Source organism: Hippoglossus hippoglossus, chromosome 12 (assembly GCF_009819705.1).
Source record: "Hippoglossus hippoglossus isolate fHipHip1 chromosome 12, fHipHip1.pri, whole genome shotgun sequence".
Classification (NCBI taxonomy): Eukaryota; Metazoa; Chordata; class Actinopteri; order Pleuronectiformes; family Pleuronectidae; genus Hippoglossus; species Hippoglossus hippoglossus.
In genome coordinates, this window is record NC_047162.1 from 12,061,107 (window position 1) to 12,078,912 (window position 17,806).

Below are 17,806 nucleotides of genomic sequence, written 5' to 3' on the forward strand. Positions count from 1 at the left end.
CCCTGGAAGGAAAAGTAGTTCAGTCTTGTCAAGGTTAATTTCCAGGTGGTGTGCAGACATCTAAATGCATATAAATCATGAATGGGCCTGTGAAGTAAATGACCATGACTTCCCCACAAGGATGTTGAGCTTATTAGTCCACAATCCAAATTCTTACGATCAAAGCCAGATAATGATCACAGCCATGTACCATTCTGGACTGTGATCCAAAGACGAAATGTTAAAATGTTGAGTATGATTTCCGCATGTCCCCTCCTTGTTCACCACCAACATTTACTATACTCCTACTATAATAATAATATCTATCTATCTATCGATCTATCGATCTATCTAACCTAATGTTTGATATATAATCAGAAAGATATTCCCGCGTGATATAACGGGTGAGGCCACGCCCCCTGCGCGAGGTGTGTTTTAAGTAGGGTGACTTTCCAGCACGTGCATCATCCCAGCAGCGGCTCAGTGATCGGAGCCATTCAAAGGTAACACAGACCAAGAGGCGGGTCAGCGAGGTCTGTGGACTGTCTTAAAAAGAACATGTCGTACGCTAAGTTGATGTCTGCGCTCGTCAGGGGGAACTCGGGCAAACTGCGCATCTCGTGCGGAAGATGTCGATCGACGGCGGCGTCCACGAAGAGCCGGGAGGAGAAGGAGCCGAGCGGCTGCGCTGTGGTGGAGGCGCAGCCCGTGGAGCTCATCTCCCAGACCAGGAGCGCCGCAGACACGCCGCTCAGCAAAATCCACATCGACTTCGACAACACCAAAGAAGCGTACGAGAGTAAAGGCAACACCGAACTGATCCGGAGTCTGCTGGTGTTCAAGCTCTGCACCGTGGACCTGCTGGTGGAGAAGAACAAAGAGGTGAAGAGGTTTTCACCCCAGATTCTGATCCACGGCCAAGTCAGGAACCATCCAGAGCCCTCAAGATCTTAGTTCTTTTAAATCAATGACTTTCCTGTTCGTTAGGTCCTGTTATTAAATCAAATTATCACTTTATATACAACTTTTTTTTTTCTCTATGTAACTTAATTTCTCTTTAAATGCTTCCATGTATTGTCTTATGTTGCTTGTACAATTGGTCATGGTGCCCTTTATATTTTATGTAAAGCACTTTGAATTTCTCGCCTTGCCTCTCATCTAATGACCTTGTTGTTGTTTGTGTTGTCAGTTGATCGATCTGAGTAGGAAGGTGCTGGGTCAGTGGCTGTTTGAGAAGATGATGAAGATGACCTTCTACGGCCAGTTTGTGGCAGGGGAGGACCACGAGTCCATCAAACCTTTAATCAAGAAGAACCAGGCCTTCGGGGTGGGGGCTGTTCTGGACTACAGTGTCGAGGAGGACCTGACCCAGGAGGAGGCGGTCAAGAAGGAAATGGAGTGAGTCTACTGTTTACATCCGACCGTGACAACAACAGGGCCTTTGTCCTCCCCCACTTTGCGGCTCAGGGAACATTGCAAAATGTTTCTGTGTGGCTCTGCACCAAGAGCAGCTCTAATGTATGCCAAATGTGCAGCACAGGAGGGGCTGTAATGCATTGCGTAAGAGTGTCGTGTTTCAACAGGCGTAACCAGACTGCAAGGTCCCGACCCAGCCCCTGATCTCCAGGAAGAGGCCATTAAAATAGAGCCCCCTTCCCCCCGTGTCTGCTTGTAGAATTTCCTGCAAATTGAGAGTGACAATTGCCGGAATTTAAAAAAACGTTGCAGTGAGCAGATTTGTACTGAACCAAAAGGCCAGTACAGGCCTGTGATAAATAGATATTATAGGGCCTCTGTAATTATTTTGCCCTTGGCCCTCTTAGTACAACCACATTACAGGTGTATGGAATGTGCTGTAAACGTGTAATTCACTTTTCACAACATACATCTCTGGTCTCAGGTCAAACCCCTTTAGTTTAATGAAAACATTCCATCGAGTTATATTGTGAATCCATAGCAACTTATTCTTATCTTATCACTGTAAGTCTGACTTCTGTTGTGGTTCTTATCTAATTCATGAGTCAGGTGATCCATAGTAGTACACAAACACAGATATCAGAATCCAATGTGTTTATTTAATGTGCGATTGCAAAACAGTGTTCGTCCTCTATTGGTCGGCTGGGACAAACCCATCTCCTCTGATTGGTTGAGCCGGTTATTTCTTAGGGAGGCTGCCAGCCTTTTAGAGCAATGTGTGGATCCCTCTCTCGCTCACACACACACACACACACACACACACACACACATATGGACATGTTATGTAACGTCCTGCAGAGGAAATGAGCTTATTTTGGGGATTATGTTACGAAGCATGAACATACGCTTGCTGAAACAAATCAAAGGACTTTTCTGGAATCTGCAGACGTTAAAGGTTCTTATCTTCATGGAGAAGACAACTCACCAAACATGTTTGTTCACAGATACTTTACTCGTGTCACAACACGTCCAGAATTAGGTCATCGCATTTGCATTAAAATGGGCTCGGCTAGACTGGTTTAAATGACAAATGTATTATTATTTGAAGTTTATAACAAACTTTTAAATTTTCTTTTTCAATATTTTTCAATTCTCTTTAGATCATGATAGAAGAACCTTTCGGTTTTCCTGTTTATAGAAAGCGTATTTTTGTCTTAAGTACAGACACTAAAATCAATTTTCCATTTGTCTTGTCTGAAAAAGCAAAGTTACTTAAGGTGGAGGAAATCATAATAATTGCTCTACTCTTTCCTTCTTTTACAGTTCATGTGTTTCTGAAGCAGAGAAAGAAAGTCCAGGTGTGTTGAACTTGTATTTGTATCCCACGTAATACACCACATTACTAACATGCAAGTAAAGGCCGTGTTAAGAAGAAGACCGGGGTACACTCGCTGCTCTGTGGCCTGGGCGTGTTATTCAAGTGTCAGCACTGGTATGTCTCAGTCATGTGGTCAGGCCTGGATAGTGCTGGTTATAACTGGATCCCGTGGGGTCTGAAATGTTCTGCCCTGCTGGCACAGTAAGAGGAAACTTTGTTTTGCGTGACAGGGTAGAAATGTGACGCTCCGGTTTATCACTCACAGGGGATGTCTCTGGCCTTATTTATAAATCTTATATCACAATAAACATATTTCCTTAATACCTTATAATGTTACTGGCAGTTGCATCAGTGCCTTACAGGGATTACAGCAGTGCTACTATATTATTTATGAGGAGTCACATGTTTAGACAACTACCTCAGGTTATTTTCAGGACGGCTGCCAGCTGAATGAATAATCAAGAAAATGTGAAAGTTCCCATTAACCTCATTTGCTAGTGATACATTTATAGTAGCAGAATTAAATACATTTACTGCACTCAAAACAAAAAGCTTGTGGGATTTAAATAATTCAGTTTTAAGGGTAATTTCTGAATATGATGGAATATGATTCTTTTAAAAAAAGGGAAACTTCCAGTGAGCTCCCAATTAATAAATCAAAACAACAAAATCTTTTTTGTCTTTTTTCCATGTCTAATGTTTTGTTTTTCTTCTGACTCCAGAGGCCGATCACCGTGAGAAGAAATACAAAGCTCATCAACAGTTCGGTGACAGGCGCGGGGGCGTCATCAGTGCTCGTACCTATTTCTACGCAGATGAAGCAAAATGTGACAACCAGATGGAGACATTCATCAAATGCATTAAAGCCTCCGGTGAGTAGGAAGGTTCCTGTACAAGCGATTAAGAAACAAAATTTTACTAGTTAGATGAAGCTTGTTGTTGTATAGTCACTTTACAAACAGCATCGCGAACGAAATAAGTAAATGATCTGTCGTTGAGTTAAACAACATCAAATGTGTGTAGAATTATGACTGACATAATAAAGTTTGTTATCAATTTAAGGTGGAGCCTCTGTTGATGGATTTTCTGCCATCAAATTAACCGCTCTGGGACGTCCACAGTTCCTTGTAAGTCATATCTTCATGTGTCTACCATGTTAACCACAGATGTTAGATAAAGTCACGACTCCCTTTATTTGGCATCAACAGTGATTCCGGATGTTACACTAATAAATCCCGCGTATTGGCTCCAGGTCATCATAATGAGGATATAAAACATGATCTATTTACCTTTATGGTTTTAAGCCAATGCCAAAAGATAAGCACGGTCATAGATTCACTTTACTGTGTACAAACCTTAGGGGACATGACTAATATTAAAAGAAGGAAACTGGTTTATGGAAAACAATATTCATTGTGTCAGATTCCCGCCTCAGTGTTCATCACAATAGGGTTCAGGTTCAGGTGCAGGAGCTAAATGTTAATGTCTTGTTCTGTGTTTGAGCAGCTCCAGTTCTCTGAAGTCCTGGTTCAATGGAGACACTTCTTCAACTTCCTCGCCACTCAACAGGGAAAATCTGAAATGATTCTTTTGGAACAAAAGCTGGAGCTGGACCAACTAAAGGTGTGTTTCACCTTCGCCAAAGTCTAAAGAGGGTCCATGCATGCCCATGACTTACTGCTGCCAGGCTGGTTTCCTGAATGCACTTTACCTGTTTTAATCTCTACAACGTTTAGAGCCCTATCACCCAATTCATGTGAAATATTTCTCTTGAAGGAAAATTTGACTCAGATGGGTGTTGGAGCCAAGGATGACATAGAGAACTGGTTTACTGGAGAGAAGCTGGGTTTGTCAGGGTAAGATAGTCGCTTATTGCAACAATGATAACAACAACACACATTCATACTTTTTTATTATGTACGTTAAATACGCTAGAGTCTGAGTTCCTAAGTTCTTGACGCACAGTTAAATCAGTAGGAAAACAGAACGTGTTTGAACTTCTAGTCACACAGAGACAAGTATCCACAGGCCTGTGGTTTAGTCTTTACACAGAAACTAGCTCCAATTAATCCGCAATAAAAATATTCTGAGGGCATTTGATTTAAAGCATTTTCTTTTCCAACATGTTATTTTCAGAACGATTGATCTGCTTGACTGGAACAGTTTAATAAATGACACAACTAAGATCTCCAATCTGCTCATGGTGCCAAATATTGAGGTGAGACTTTCTGGTTCCAAGAATTCAGACTTGTAGTAGCTGGAAATGTTTTTTACAGTCAGAGCTCTCCAAAAAAAATTGTATTTTAAAGAGACATTTCTCCAGGAGTGATGAGAATTACATGTCAGACCTTTGCACCTTATAGATAAATATATTTATTCTGATCTCGAGGAAAGCATAAGCCAAATGATTGAATATTTTGTGTGGTGGTTGTGCAGACAGGCCACCTGGAGCCGTTGTTGAAGATGTTCACAGACGAGGAAGAGCGACAGATGAAGAGAATGCTGCAGAGGGTGGACGTTCTGGCCAAGGTGAGGAAACCAAAACAAGACGAAAGAAACAGCCATATTATTATCAAATGCCTGTTTCGTGTAGGATTTGCTGATTTCCCTTCTGCATAGTGATGAGTGTCACATCGTTAAAGCTGTAAATACACCTTGTGTGCTCCAGCATGCTGTGGAGAACGGGGTGAGGCTGATGGTGGACGCCGAGCAGACGTACTTCCAGCCGGCCATTAGTCGACTGACCCTGGAGATGCAGAGGATATTCAACAAAGAAAAGCCAATCATTTTCAACACCTACCAGTGTTACCTCAAGGTGAGACTACAATTTCCTCATGACGGCGCATTGTGACAATTTTCAACACTGATTATTCAAAGCCGCAATTTTATCTCAACCAAAACGTATCCGGAACTGTGTGATGATCTCTCATATTATCTTGTGTGTGTGGGTGTATTTGAACAACTCAATGCTTTTAGGATGCCTATGACAATTTCACTGTGGATGTCGAGCTGTCACGGCGGGAGGGCTGGTACTTCGGTGCCAAGCTGGTGCGTGGAGCCTACATGTACCAAGAGAGAGCCAGGGCCGAGGAGATTGGCTACGAGGACCCAATCAACCCGGACTATGAGGCCACCAACAGGATGTATCACAAGTGAGCGCTGAGTTGTATTGTTAAGGCCACATGTGGATCGGTTAGATAATGACTGAATCCTAAACATCTGCCTCGCTGTTTGTGCAGGTGTTTGGAATACATGCTGGAGGAGATCGAGCACAACAGGAAGGCAAACGTCATGGTCGCAACGCACAACGAGGACACGGTGAAATTCACCCTCGAAAAGTACGTCCAGTCTCAGGCCTGCATGAAGATTTCACTCAACATGTACTAAGTCCAGATTTGGTTTAAGCATACACGGAAGCTGTAAACCACCTCATTCAGCAAGGATTACTCCCAATGGTTTAAACCAAAGCTCTGGATATTTCTCTGAGCAAAAGGTCGTCTTTGTCAACTTGCCAGAGCAATTCGAGGATTTGCCACACGAGTGGACAAACACCACACGGCAGCTCCCCTTATGTAACCTGCTTGCCTTTCTGTTTTTGTTTTCAGGATGAATGAGATGGGCCTTTCACCCGCTGAGAATAAAGTATACTTTGGACAGCTGCTGGGGATGTGTGACCAGATCAGCTTCCCACTAGGTATGTTGTGCGCACGACATGGTGAGGTTCCAGTAAAACATACGGCGGGTTCCAAAAGTCGTGGCCCCCGACGTATGCACTCAGACGTCAGCTTTTCAATACTCAGGTGGCCACTGACCTTAGAGATGATTTAACATATCTTAGCAACAAACAACTCCAGTTTCTCAATGTTCTTACCTGTCTGTTACTAAGCGTTTTCTTGTGTTTGCTGCAGCCGGGATGCACGCTATCAAGATAAACACATCACCAACCAATATTGTCTGAGAGATAATTGGGATCGCTCTGTACTTTCTTTATGTAACAGCATGAAACAATAGTCAGACAACAATAGTTTGTCTCTGAGGTGAAACCAGATTATTCATGGCACACGGATAAAAGTGAGACACTCAGACCTAATCTTATTTCCACTAGCGTAACAGAAGGGCCAGTTTGACCTTGTCATATCACTTGATATCTAATCTCAAAAGGCAAATTTTACATATCAGTTATCTTAACGCGATATTTATTCACTTCTTCCCACCAACTTGCAGTTATAAATCTACTATAACTCTAAAAGCAGTCAGGTAATTTTTCCTGACTGTATTTCTGCTACATCCGTATTTAAAAGCTGTGATCAGACTTTACATACAAAGTCATGACATGCAAACACACTCATGGTGGAGATAATGGCCCCTGTTTTTAATAATGGTCTCTTCTTTCTGCATTGATAAAAACAGGTCAGGCAGGTTTCCCAGTCTACAAGTATGTTCCATATGGCCCAGTCAACGAGGTCATTCCCTATCTGTCCCGCCGCGCTCAGGAGAACCGCGGCTTCATGAAGGGATCGCAGCGAGAGCGCACCCTGCTGTGGAAGGAGCTGAAACGCAGGCTGCTGTGTGGCCAGATTTTCTACACGCCTGTCTACTGAGTTACAGCACCGCAACATGCTAACAGGGGTACATCTCTGTAAACATTCCAGCATCTGAACTGAGCTGAGCTGAACCACCACCTGATAGCTGCTCTGAGTAGAGGAAGATTAGTGTCCCTCGTGTGCCTGTTAGGGTTCGAGGTATTGAAGAATGTTTTTCGTCTGTGATGGGATTTATTTTAGGATATCTAATTACAAAAGTGTTAAAAACACTGCTGATCCTTTAAGAAGTGGTCCTCATAACAAGGAATTATTAAGTAGAGGTTAAGAAAATGATATTGTATGTTTACCAGATGTGGCTTATTTGTATATATTTATAACTCAAGTGCTTTGATGATGAAAGATGTTGTGTTCATTTGTGTCATAGTTGTCACTCAAAGTGCCTTATGATGGTTGTCATGAGATTTACTGAAAGCAATCAGCTACTGTACAACTTGTCGTCACTGTACACTCCTCCAGCAGGGTTGTAAATTATTTTAGCATGTTTATTGCTGGAATTATATGTAAATGTGTTAACATTTGACGATTACTTTAAACCACCAGAATGGTTTGAATGTATCTTCATATGTCTTGTTTTAAAACATAACAGCATATCAACAACAACTGCAGCAATAACAAGAAAATCAGTTCTTCTCTAATGACGTATATTGATGCAAAGAGTAGATGATGTGTAAACTGTGGATTTTTGCATAAAAGTCATCCATCCCTTCTCCTGACGTGTCTTCGGAGGGTTTGTTTGATTCAGTCTGTTTCTGATTAAATTCCTTTTACTCTCTACTGAGCAGAAATCTGTCTGTTCAGTTTTCCCTGAAATCAAGAACATCTTCTCCTCATCGAACGCTGACGACAAATCTCCAAAGCAGAAATCAGGAAACTTATTTTCTTTGCTCTGACATGTTCCAAAAACAAAGCCGTGAGTCATGCTGTGATTTCACCTGCCCTGTTGCATAAGATGCATGTGAGCAGAAAGTGCCCCTCGCTTCAGTTTATTATTGTAGAGAATTCGATTTGGTTGTGTCAGTATCTCGGGTTTCGATGCTGTCCGTGACCTTTCAGTCATCTGTGAGTGGTGTCGCCCAGGGAATTGAACGAACAAGTTATAACATGTAAAACTATAGTATACACAGGGTAAATTAAAAAAAGTTCATCTCCTTGAATGGAGTTGGTTCTCACTGCAGCTGGAGGATAATTAAAAAATGTTGTTGCTTGTATTTACAGCAGTGTTTATGAACTCCTCATGTGACACTGTCACTCATTCAAATGTATGTCAACTGCCTCATTGCCATGTTGTCACTGACAACGGTCCATAAACGAGCTGCCTTTACGGGCCTGGAGGGTTGATGGGTAAATAAGCAGTCTGAATGGTTTGGGAACCTGTTTTAATGCAGAGAGACATTTTTACTTAGACTTCAGGCTCTTTATATCTGATCTACAGGTCGACGTTACTCTTGGGGCCTGATACCAGCAGTGACAGACGATAAGAATCATATGGTTGGAATGGTGCACGAATAGGGTGCGGCATGGGGGTGAAAGAGACGCCATTCTCCCTGTTACAAGTCGTTACCATTAGAATGATTTTGAAGCTGCTATTTTAAGGTAAATTGTTTTTTCTATCCCTCATCTGTATAATGAACACCGGCAAAGTTGTGGGTATTTTTGTTTTTCATCAATTTTGTTAGGCTACATAAACACAGATACACACATATTAAGCCTGTAGTCAGGTAATTCTCAATTACCTGACTACAGGTAATTGAGAACCTGTCTACAAACCTGACTACAGACAAGCTGCATGTATTTGGTCTGGAGTGTTGATAGTTACAATAACCACTCTGAGTGGTTTGAGCTCCAGTTTTAACAGAAACAAATGTTTGCTCTCTTTCAATAGAGAAACAAATAAACAAAAAAAAGCAGTATATTTGTTGTTTAGTTTGATGAATTTACTTTTGTGTTGGTTTGGTTTCCTCTTGATTAGTTTATCAATATATTCTGTTTTTGTACGATTGTAAAATATTTGACAATAAAATGCAGTTATTGTAAACAAAAATGTGTTTTATTTAACTCTTGTTGAGAATATTGCAAGTCCCAAACAAAACTGACATTTAAACATAGGTTATGTTTGTTTGTGGAGCATTTACACACACAAGTTACACATGACAAGTTACACATGACAAGTTACACAACATGACTGACATGATATTACAAGACAAGTCTGTTGCTGCCTTAGAGTTAACAAAACTTCACCTTCCCTCCTGATTATAGAAACTCCAAAGTGGATATACAATCCTCCCTGGTTCCAGTTTCCTGTGTGGAAAACAAAACAAAATCACACAGTCACACAGGAAGCTGGTGGGCTGCCAATGCCAAATCGATGGGACCGACTGAATCATACACGAATGATTCAGCCGCAGCCAAAGTCAACAGCAGCTGCGCAAAGTCAACAGCACCTGCGTCCAAGTGTCTGGAGACTGAAGAGAGACATCCCGCCAGTCCACACAACACAGCACACAACTGGGAGGAGGCAGGCAGACCCCTCTGGGTGTGTATGTTAACATCTATCCATATATCTATATATATGTAATGTGTATGATATGATGGCCAGAACATCGAAAGTGTTTTCATTTGGAGGAACAGTGCATGTTAGATCTTACAATAGACCACTGATCCTTCACAGCATATGAAGTATATAAACACGTGTATGTATATATGTATATGTGTATATATGTTTATGTATGTGTGTGTGTATATACTGTATGTATATGTGTATGTATGTATGTATGTATGTATGTATGTATGTATGTATGTATGTATGTATGTATGTATGTATGTATGTATGTATGTATGTATGTATGTATGTTTCTATCTATCTCTCTATCTATCTATCTATCTATCTATCTATCTATCTATCTATCTATCTATCTCTCTGAATTGAATCCAAGGAACATCATCCAATATGCAATACATGTGTGCTGGCCAATATCACCATACAGTCATATTTATCTTTCTCCAAAACTGACAAAACCAGAACCCCAATCTATATCCTGACACGACATACTTAAGCAGGCTATATTTCGATTTAGAGGTCTCTTTGATGTTTGTATAGCTGATTAATTAAATTTCAAATCTATTAAAACAGTTTTGTGGAGTTGAGCCTTCCAGCAGTCTCCCATCAGACTCAACCATCTAGTTTCCTGGCCCTGTGGGAGGAGAGTTCAGATCCTTCCTCAGTCTTCACAGCCAATGAGACAGGACCTTCAGACACTCTGTAGACTGCTGGACAACAAAGGGCTCTCCTACACCACAGGACTGCTCATGCTGTCCTCTGCAGGTGAGGAACGCTCCTCTCCTATTTCTTCCACAGGTGTATTGCTCTTTCATTCTGCCATTGTCTCACCAAGTCATTTATATTTTGTTTTGTTTTGATGTTTTGATATTGAGTTATACAGAATTGTTATTCCAAGCTAAATGTATTTGTTGTCGGCTTTAAACTAATTGAATTTCCTTAGTCATCCACTGCAACGACTGTACGAGACAAATGGAGATGACTGTCAGCGATAAGAAGTCCCAGCTTGTATTCTCAGGGGCATATCTTTCAACATGATATTATCTCTATACAATGCCTCTCTGAGAACGTTCAAGAACAACTGAGCCATTTTCTTTTAGTCTTCTGTTGTTTCCCAGTGTGAACACTGTGCTGTTTTAACTTCGGCTTGTACCTTAACTGTGTTTGGAGCAGTTCTACAACCGTAAGCATGTTTACAGTGTAAACATGGGGGTTGTGTGTTTTATTTGATCGAAAGTCAGCAGTTTGCTTGAATATATCCCTTATACAGTTTATTATATAGATTTTGACCTCTCCTGTTAAGCGGTGCTGTAGGTTACATTCAATCTAAAGCCAATGCATAATATTTACTATGGAGGGAGGCTATATGGAGTCATTTGTGGCCCTGTGTGTGAGAATGGCTGGAGGGCATTTCAGCTGCTCATTGGTTATATGAGAGCACCACGGTAACACAACAAAATGTAGACAGGTGTATTTCAAACCTTCACAGCCACACTGGTGTTTTCCCTGTAAAGGTTTCCTCCATAATATTGATTTCATTTCCAGGTTTTAATCATGTTTGGCATCATCGGACACAAGTGCACACATGGAGTACGAAGGGTGATTCTGTGGGTTTTATTGACCAACATCATGCTGCTGCTCTACTGCTTGACAAAGCCAACCCAAGTGAAGATGAGGTAAATATTTCAAAAGCAAAGATTTTGACAAAGAGGTTATGCTTTTGTATGAATTTGTTTGTGTGCTTTTCTGTTTGTCGGCTACGGAACAGATTTCCACAAAACTTGATGGAAGGATGCGATATGGGTCCAAAAATAACCATTCAATTTAGGTTAGGATCTGGAGTAGGGGGGTGGATCCAGGAATTGTTTACATTTTTTCATTAACATTGCGAGATAGGACATTTTTTAAACATTTTTGTTGATTTCTCAGGGGAAAATTCATGGATCTTGATGAAAAAAAACAACATGTTTAGGGGACTGATATTTATAAATATGTACATTATTATACTTGTATAAAAACTAAATGTGGTTTCATAAGGGGACTGTTTGGCCTTGGTGGAGGTACGTGCTCTATTCCCTTTACTTATGCCTGTGCTTAATTTACAGGGGCTCCCAAGAAGACACGTGTCCAAACAGCATGGTCAAAATATTAAAGGAAAATGTGACCAGGCCTTCTCAACGCAGCAAACCCAAGTCAGACGAGTGCCACCCTGCAGTCAACATCATGTTCATGAAGACCCATAAAACTGCCAGTAGCACCTTACTCAACATCCTCTTCAGATTTGGAGAAAAGCACGAGCTCAAGTTTGCCTTCCCCAATGGGCGCAATGACTTCCTCTACCCATCGCCTTTCCAGTGCTCCCAGGTGAAGGACTACAGGCCTGGAGATTGTTTCAACATTGTTTGCAACCACATGCGCTTTGAGCCCCGAGAAGTATCCAAGCTGCTGCCTCCAGATGCTGCGTACATCACCATCTTACGAGACCCGGTGGATCTCTTCAAGTCGTCCTTCCACTATTATCACAGGGCGGTTCCTCTCACATGGAGAATCACCGGAGAGAACAAGCTGGTGGAGTTTCTGAAGAATCCTGAGGCATTCTACAGCCCGGAGGCCTACAACTCATTCTACCTTAAAAACCTGCTCTTCTTTGACTTTGGTCTTGATAACAACGTTGAAGCTAATGATCCTAGTGTGATGAGGGGTATTCATTACTTATCCAAATATTTACATTTGGTCCTCATAGCAGAATACTTTGAGGAGTCTCTTATCCTGTTGAAGCACAAACTGTGTTGGAGCACAGATGACATTATATATTTTAAGCTCAACTCTCGCAGGAGTTCATCTGTATCTAAACTGAGCCCTGAGTTCAGAGCCAAAGCGTTGGAGTGGAACGGGGCTGACTGGAGACTCTATCAGCACTTCAACGCCACCTTCTGGACCCGAGTGGAGTCCTTTGGGAGGGAGAGAATGAAACAGGAGGTAGATGAGCTGAGGAGAAGAAATGCAGAGATGGAGGCTATTTGTATCGAGGGAGGGAACCCAGTCGAAGCCCAGAAGATTCAGGACAGTCGCTTCCTGCCCTGGCAGCCGGTCGGAGAGTCTTCCATCCTGGGGTACAACATGAAGAAAGATATCGATCTCAAATTCAGGACACTGTGTGAGAAAATGCTCACACCTGAGATCCAGTACCTGTCAGACCTGGGTGTGAGTCTGTGGCTCACTCGACTATGGGGTTGGGTAAAAGATGCTGTTTTTACATTTGACTGGAACTGACACATTTATAACTAAACTACAGTAATCCTGCAACATGTACATATGATTCTTATTGTAACAAATGTTTTCCTGTTATTCTAGTACAGTTTGCAAGTTTTCTTCTGAACGATACCTCCATAATGTTAATTATCACCTCCGATACCCCCACTCATCATCTATTGACCCTAAACTGCTTCTCACCTTTCGTTTGTCTATTTCGAAATTGTGAATTATTTTAAAATTAACCTTTGTTGTTCACTACAAGTGTAAATGTTTCTGACTGAAGTATATATATTTCATAGCATATAACATACTTGTTTTTTTGCATTAATGGAGCAAATTTTATGTTGAGCCAACATTGAGAATAGGGTGTGACGGCTACCACCTAGCCACTGGCTGTTTGCTGTGTAGTAGCGTTAGTGTGCCATGTAAAGGCCTGAAACTTTCTAGGAGTCGTTTGTGTTGCATTTGAATAGTTGTGGTCTAGCTTGACCCTGTTGCTGTGGTTAATATATCATCATTGTTTACAGTATTATTGGTTACACAAAAAGCAAAAAACTGAAATTCAGGTATGAGATATTCAGTTTGGCCGCTTTCCAAAAAACCTCACCTCAATAAAGGTGTCAAATGAAGCATTCATTTCTGTCTGAAAAGCCCAATGACGTCTACTAAACTGTTATTTATTTAATAAAGATCCCACACAGCAGTTTTGCCCCGGAACACCAACTTCTGTCTGCCCTCTTTGAAATGCTACTCTGTTTCAGCATCAGATATCAGGCATATGTCAAAAAAATCAAATCAGCTCTATGACAAGGACACAACTATCTATCCATTGTATATCAATGCCCTTCAACAAAATATTTGAAAATATTTCCTCCTACACAGAAACAAGTGAACTGATCTACACCAAACTTGGTGGAGGGTCAAAGAAAAGTCAGTGAAATGTGGGTGCAGACTTCTTTGACCTTAATGTCTGACGAGTTTAGTTTTTCAGTCCACTTCAATTTTTTCCTAGACCATCACGTGTAAAATTGCGGCGGTAAGCGCTCAACTGATTTTACGTGTGTATATGGATCTTTTGATGGTTACACAAAGAATTAATGTGACTATACCTATGAAAATACTAGTCATATTACATTTGAAAAAGACTAAATCTTATCACTATACTTCACCAACGATTGCACTTAGACATGCAGGCCATGTTTGATAAAACAAATAAAAACATTGTGTACTGTAATACATGTTTAATTTAATCATTTACAATTTGAAAGATGAAAGATGAAAAGACATGACAAACAACAACTGGGATGGAGGGGGCGAAGGTGTCAGGAACCATTGCTCCAGCTTCGTGATGGTCTGGACAGTGGATCAGCTCCCCTGGTCGCCAGCCCTGAGCTCACTGTCCATGTTGACTGCTGATGCGTGCGAGGTGTGAAGTCCAGGAAGAATGGATGATGGGAAGTGTGACAACAGCTGCACGTCAGCCTCAGATGACACCGGAGTCACGTCCTTATTCCTCCTCCTTCACCTCGTAGTTGTGCTTGATGTGTTTCCATAGTTTCTACAGTAAAAACACAGATTTGATGAGGTTAGCTCATGAGGTTAGACAACACGTTTTAGCAACGTACGAGGTTTGGTTAACAGACACTGGAAGGACGCAGGGCTAAGCTAACAAACGAGCTAACTTAGCTAACACCCCGGCCGCTTCGCCCTCTGTTTACAAGGTCAGAATTAAACAGGCTCTAAGATAACACCGGAGTCACTCACCCCGCTATTCATCTGCTCAAAGATCGCGTCGCCGCCTTGGTCGAATAGTCGCTCGAAGAAAACCGCTCCAACCATGATGGTTACAGCGAAAGTGGACGTTCTCCTGAAGAGCAGGTTGTAAACGTTCTTAGCCAGCGCCATGACGGACGAGAGAGTGCGCAGGACCGGAAGTCCGGGCTCTCTACTTCCGCTCCGGGCACAGGAAGTGGCCGGGAGACGTAAATAAAGATCCTGCAGGGACACAGCGCGGATTTCCGTCTTCTTTGCTTTAAAGAAGAAAGATGAAACCCCAGAGGAGGACATCACAGCTTCATTAATGGTACGAGATCTTCGCTGTTTAAATGTAGGGGTTTATTTGACTGGTTGTAGCCACGTGAGCTGAACTGTCCAGCTGTTTATCATCGCTACGCACAGATATTCAGCGATGTTAGTGTTTTGTTAATCTGTGAATTGTATCAGATCCCTTGTTTACACCATCAGTGTGTTTATATTAAAACTCCATATTGGCAGATTAAAGGCTGAAACGCACTGAAAACAGGAAGTCTCATATACAGGGGTTTTCAAAATAAAAGGCAAGTACAAACCAGGAGATGGCAGCAAACGAAAGTCAAACCAATACACTCAATATAAACATAGCTTTATATATGGTTTTATATGTATACATTATATTGGTGATGTCTTCTAGTTAGTGCAGACTGTATTGGTTGAGGTTTGTGCTTCCCACTTTGTATTTTCTACTTTTACGGCAGATCTGCATTCAAATTATTTAGCTTTAGGGAATTGTGGTGAGGATTTTTGACATTTTATTAACAGTTAATAAAGCTTTCAGAGAAAAGAATTGATAAATCAAGTGATTATGATACAAATATGTTTGTTGCAGGCGTTTCTTGAAACATTGAAGCATAGATTCCAATCAGAGAGCTTATTTGTATGGCAACATTAGCATTTAAATGTAATACTGGATATAATGAGAAGTATTCACACGAGCAAGGTTACTCTCTCACCATGTGTTGGCAGAGCAGCTACTGTGTCTAAAGCTGTTTTGTTTCTGCTTTTGGTGTTTCAGAGGTTTAAAAGGTGACATTGTGGTTGGAACACAGAACCTGCACCATGGGGAGGAGGTACTACTGTGACTACTGCGACAGGTCCTTTCAGGACAACATGCACAACAGGAAGAAACACCTGAATGGAGTCCAGCATCACAGAGCTAAGAAGGCCTGGTATGATCATTTCAGAGGTGAGACCTGTGTTTGTTGTGTTTTGATGAAATTACACACGATGTTCTCTTCTGTTTGTTTTGTGTACAGAATCCCTGTTAAAGGATTCCTATCTAAACCAATTAATGACACCGTGATTGGAGAATGAAGCGTGCTTACATTTTAATATGCCATCTCAGCTTCCCACCTGTTCCCTTCACAGTGTAGGGTTAGATAAACAAGCATTGACACACTATTTTTGTTGTTTTTACAGATTCAGCAGCCATTCTGAATGATGAGCAAGCAAAGAAACCGTGCAGGAAGTTTCTCCAAAAAGGTAAAAGAACAGTCGAACCAAACATTTATGCTATAACCAACACATTTTATGAAATGCATGTTTATAAACCTCATTACTTCCTGGGTTTCTTTTCTTTCTAGGAATTTGTGATTTTGGGCCAAACTGCAGGTTTTCTCACATGTCCGAAGACGATCTGTATAACCTAAAAAGACATGTGGAAGGTAAGCTGTGACCGAAGTGTAGTGAAGTCTACCACGTGTTTGAGAAGTGTTGGAAATAGATTATGATTAACGGAAATTATGCTAAGTTTTAATATCTTTATATATATATAGTTATTTATAATAAAGTTTACAGCTAAACTGTTAAATTCAAGCCTCATCATCAGTCCACTTGATCTAAATGAGTGTGTGAATAACTCCATGTTGAGGGGAGTGACATTTTTCCTGTCTTTCAGATGAGAGACAGCACAGAGAGGATTCTCTGGACAGAAGGAAGAAGGGGCGAAGTGTAGAAGAATGGCTCTCTAGGAGGGAGAAGAGGCGAAGTGCCCTCGGTAGCAAAGGGTAATCATCCTCTTTTCGGTTTCAGAACTTGGTCATACCCGTTTTACATGATTAATGGTTATTTCTGTTGATGAAGTATTCATCTGCTCAATTATTTATATTTTGCAGAGATCTGAAACATAAGGAAGACAGTGAAGAAGAACAATCAGAAAGTGACGTACCTCCGCAGCTCTTCTCCATTCCTGACCTTCCACCATCACTTATTCCTCCTCCTCTGGGCGGATGGAAAGTCAAAGTGAACACTGAATGGGGTTGATGCTTAAAAGTTTGTATTTGCATAAAACTTAATTTTTTTCTTTCTACAGAATCTGAGACTAGCTGTTTCTATAGAGCTATCTTTAAAACAAGGCTCCTCTCCGGGGGTAACAATTGATGCCCTGAGAGGAATGCAGGATCGCTAAGCAGATGGAAATTTATTTTTTGTTTTATTTTAACTCTACTTAATCCTGTGTTGTGTCACTGGGGGAATAACAGATTTCATGACCTCATTCTTTAAACCAGCAACAGGAAATTATAAGATTCAGCCCCGTAAAGTTTCTTGTTAATACGTTTTTTGCAACAAGCCTCATGCAGATATGTTGGATTTATGCTTTTCTAAATGGCATTTGCCTTTCAAAAACATCAGTTTTATGTATTCCTCTTATCTGAGGTTGTGCTGAGATGTTAACACTGTTTCTACATTCATTACCCAATACAGTGTTGACACCAAAATCCTCATTAAAATGTGTTTTTGTGTGTGAGGTACAATTTTGTCAATACTGTGTCTCATTCTGCTGCTACTTAAAGGTACCATGTG

General features: G+C 41.1%; 4 protein-coding genes across 5 annotated transcripts; 3 read left to right on the forward strand and 1 right to left on the reverse strand.

Moving 5' to 3' along the window:
* The first annotated feature begins 446 nt into the window (after positions 1-446).
* Positions 447-8,115, forward strand: prodha (proline dehydrogenase (oxidase) 1a). The gene is made up of 14 exons (XM_034602134.1): positions 447-861; positions 1,169-1,377; positions 2,719-2,753; positions 3,496-3,645; positions 3,836-3,900; positions 4,280-4,396; positions 4,550-4,629; positions 4,910-4,991; positions 5,210-5,302; positions 5,442-5,588; positions 5,750-5,925; positions 6,013-6,111; positions 6,379-6,467; positions 7,184-8,115. Exons 1-14 carry the CDS (start codon positions 538-540, stop codon positions 7,372-7,374), a joined length of 1,857 nt encoding a protein of 618 aa, XP_034458025.1. The 5' UTR covers positions 447-537; the 3' UTR covers positions 7,375-8,115.
* Positions 8,116-10,468: 2,353 nt separating this feature from the next.
* On the forward strand, positions 10,469-13,886 carry gal3st1b (galactose-3-O-sulfotransferase 1b). Of its 2 annotated transcripts, none has more exons than XM_034602136.1 (3): positions 10,469-10,732; positions 11,480-11,610; positions 12,040-13,886. In XM_034602136.1, the coding sequence occupies exons 2-3, from the start codon at positions 11,489-11,491 to the stop codon at positions 13,205-13,207; spliced, it is 1,290 nt and encodes a 429-aa protein (XP_034458027.1). In that variant the 5' UTR covers positions 10,469-10,732; positions 11,480-11,488; the 3' UTR covers positions 13,208-13,886. The 2 variants fall into 2 exon arrangements, with proteins under 2 accessions (XP_034458027.1, XP_034458026.1); XM_034602135.1 differs by having other exon boundaries at positions 10,469-10,699.
* Positions 13,887-14,415: 529 nt separating this feature from the next.
* On the reverse strand, positions 14,416-15,116 carry LOC117771593 (cytochrome b-c1 complex subunit 9). Its single transcript, XM_034602139.1, has 2 exons — positions 14,954-15,116; positions 14,416-14,747 (listed from the first exon to the last, which is right to left on the reverse strand). The coding sequence occupies exons 1-2, from the start codon at positions 15,092-15,094 to the stop codon at positions 14,697-14,699; spliced, it is 192 nt and encodes a 63-aa protein (XP_034458030.1). The 5' UTR covers positions 15,095-15,116; the 3' UTR covers positions 14,416-14,696.
* On the forward strand, positions 15,113-17,757 carry zmat5 (zinc finger, matrin-type 5). Its single transcript, XM_034602138.1, has 6 exons — positions 15,113-15,272; positions 16,020-16,190; positions 16,424-16,486; positions 16,588-16,668; positions 16,902-17,010; positions 17,119-17,757. The coding sequence occupies exons 2-6, from the start codon at positions 16,064-16,066 to the stop codon at positions 17,264-17,266; spliced, it is 528 nt and encodes a 175-aa protein (XP_034458029.1). The 5' UTR covers positions 15,113-15,272; positions 16,020-16,063; the 3' UTR covers positions 17,267-17,757.
* The last annotated feature ends 49 nt before the right edge of the window (positions 17,758-17,806 follow it).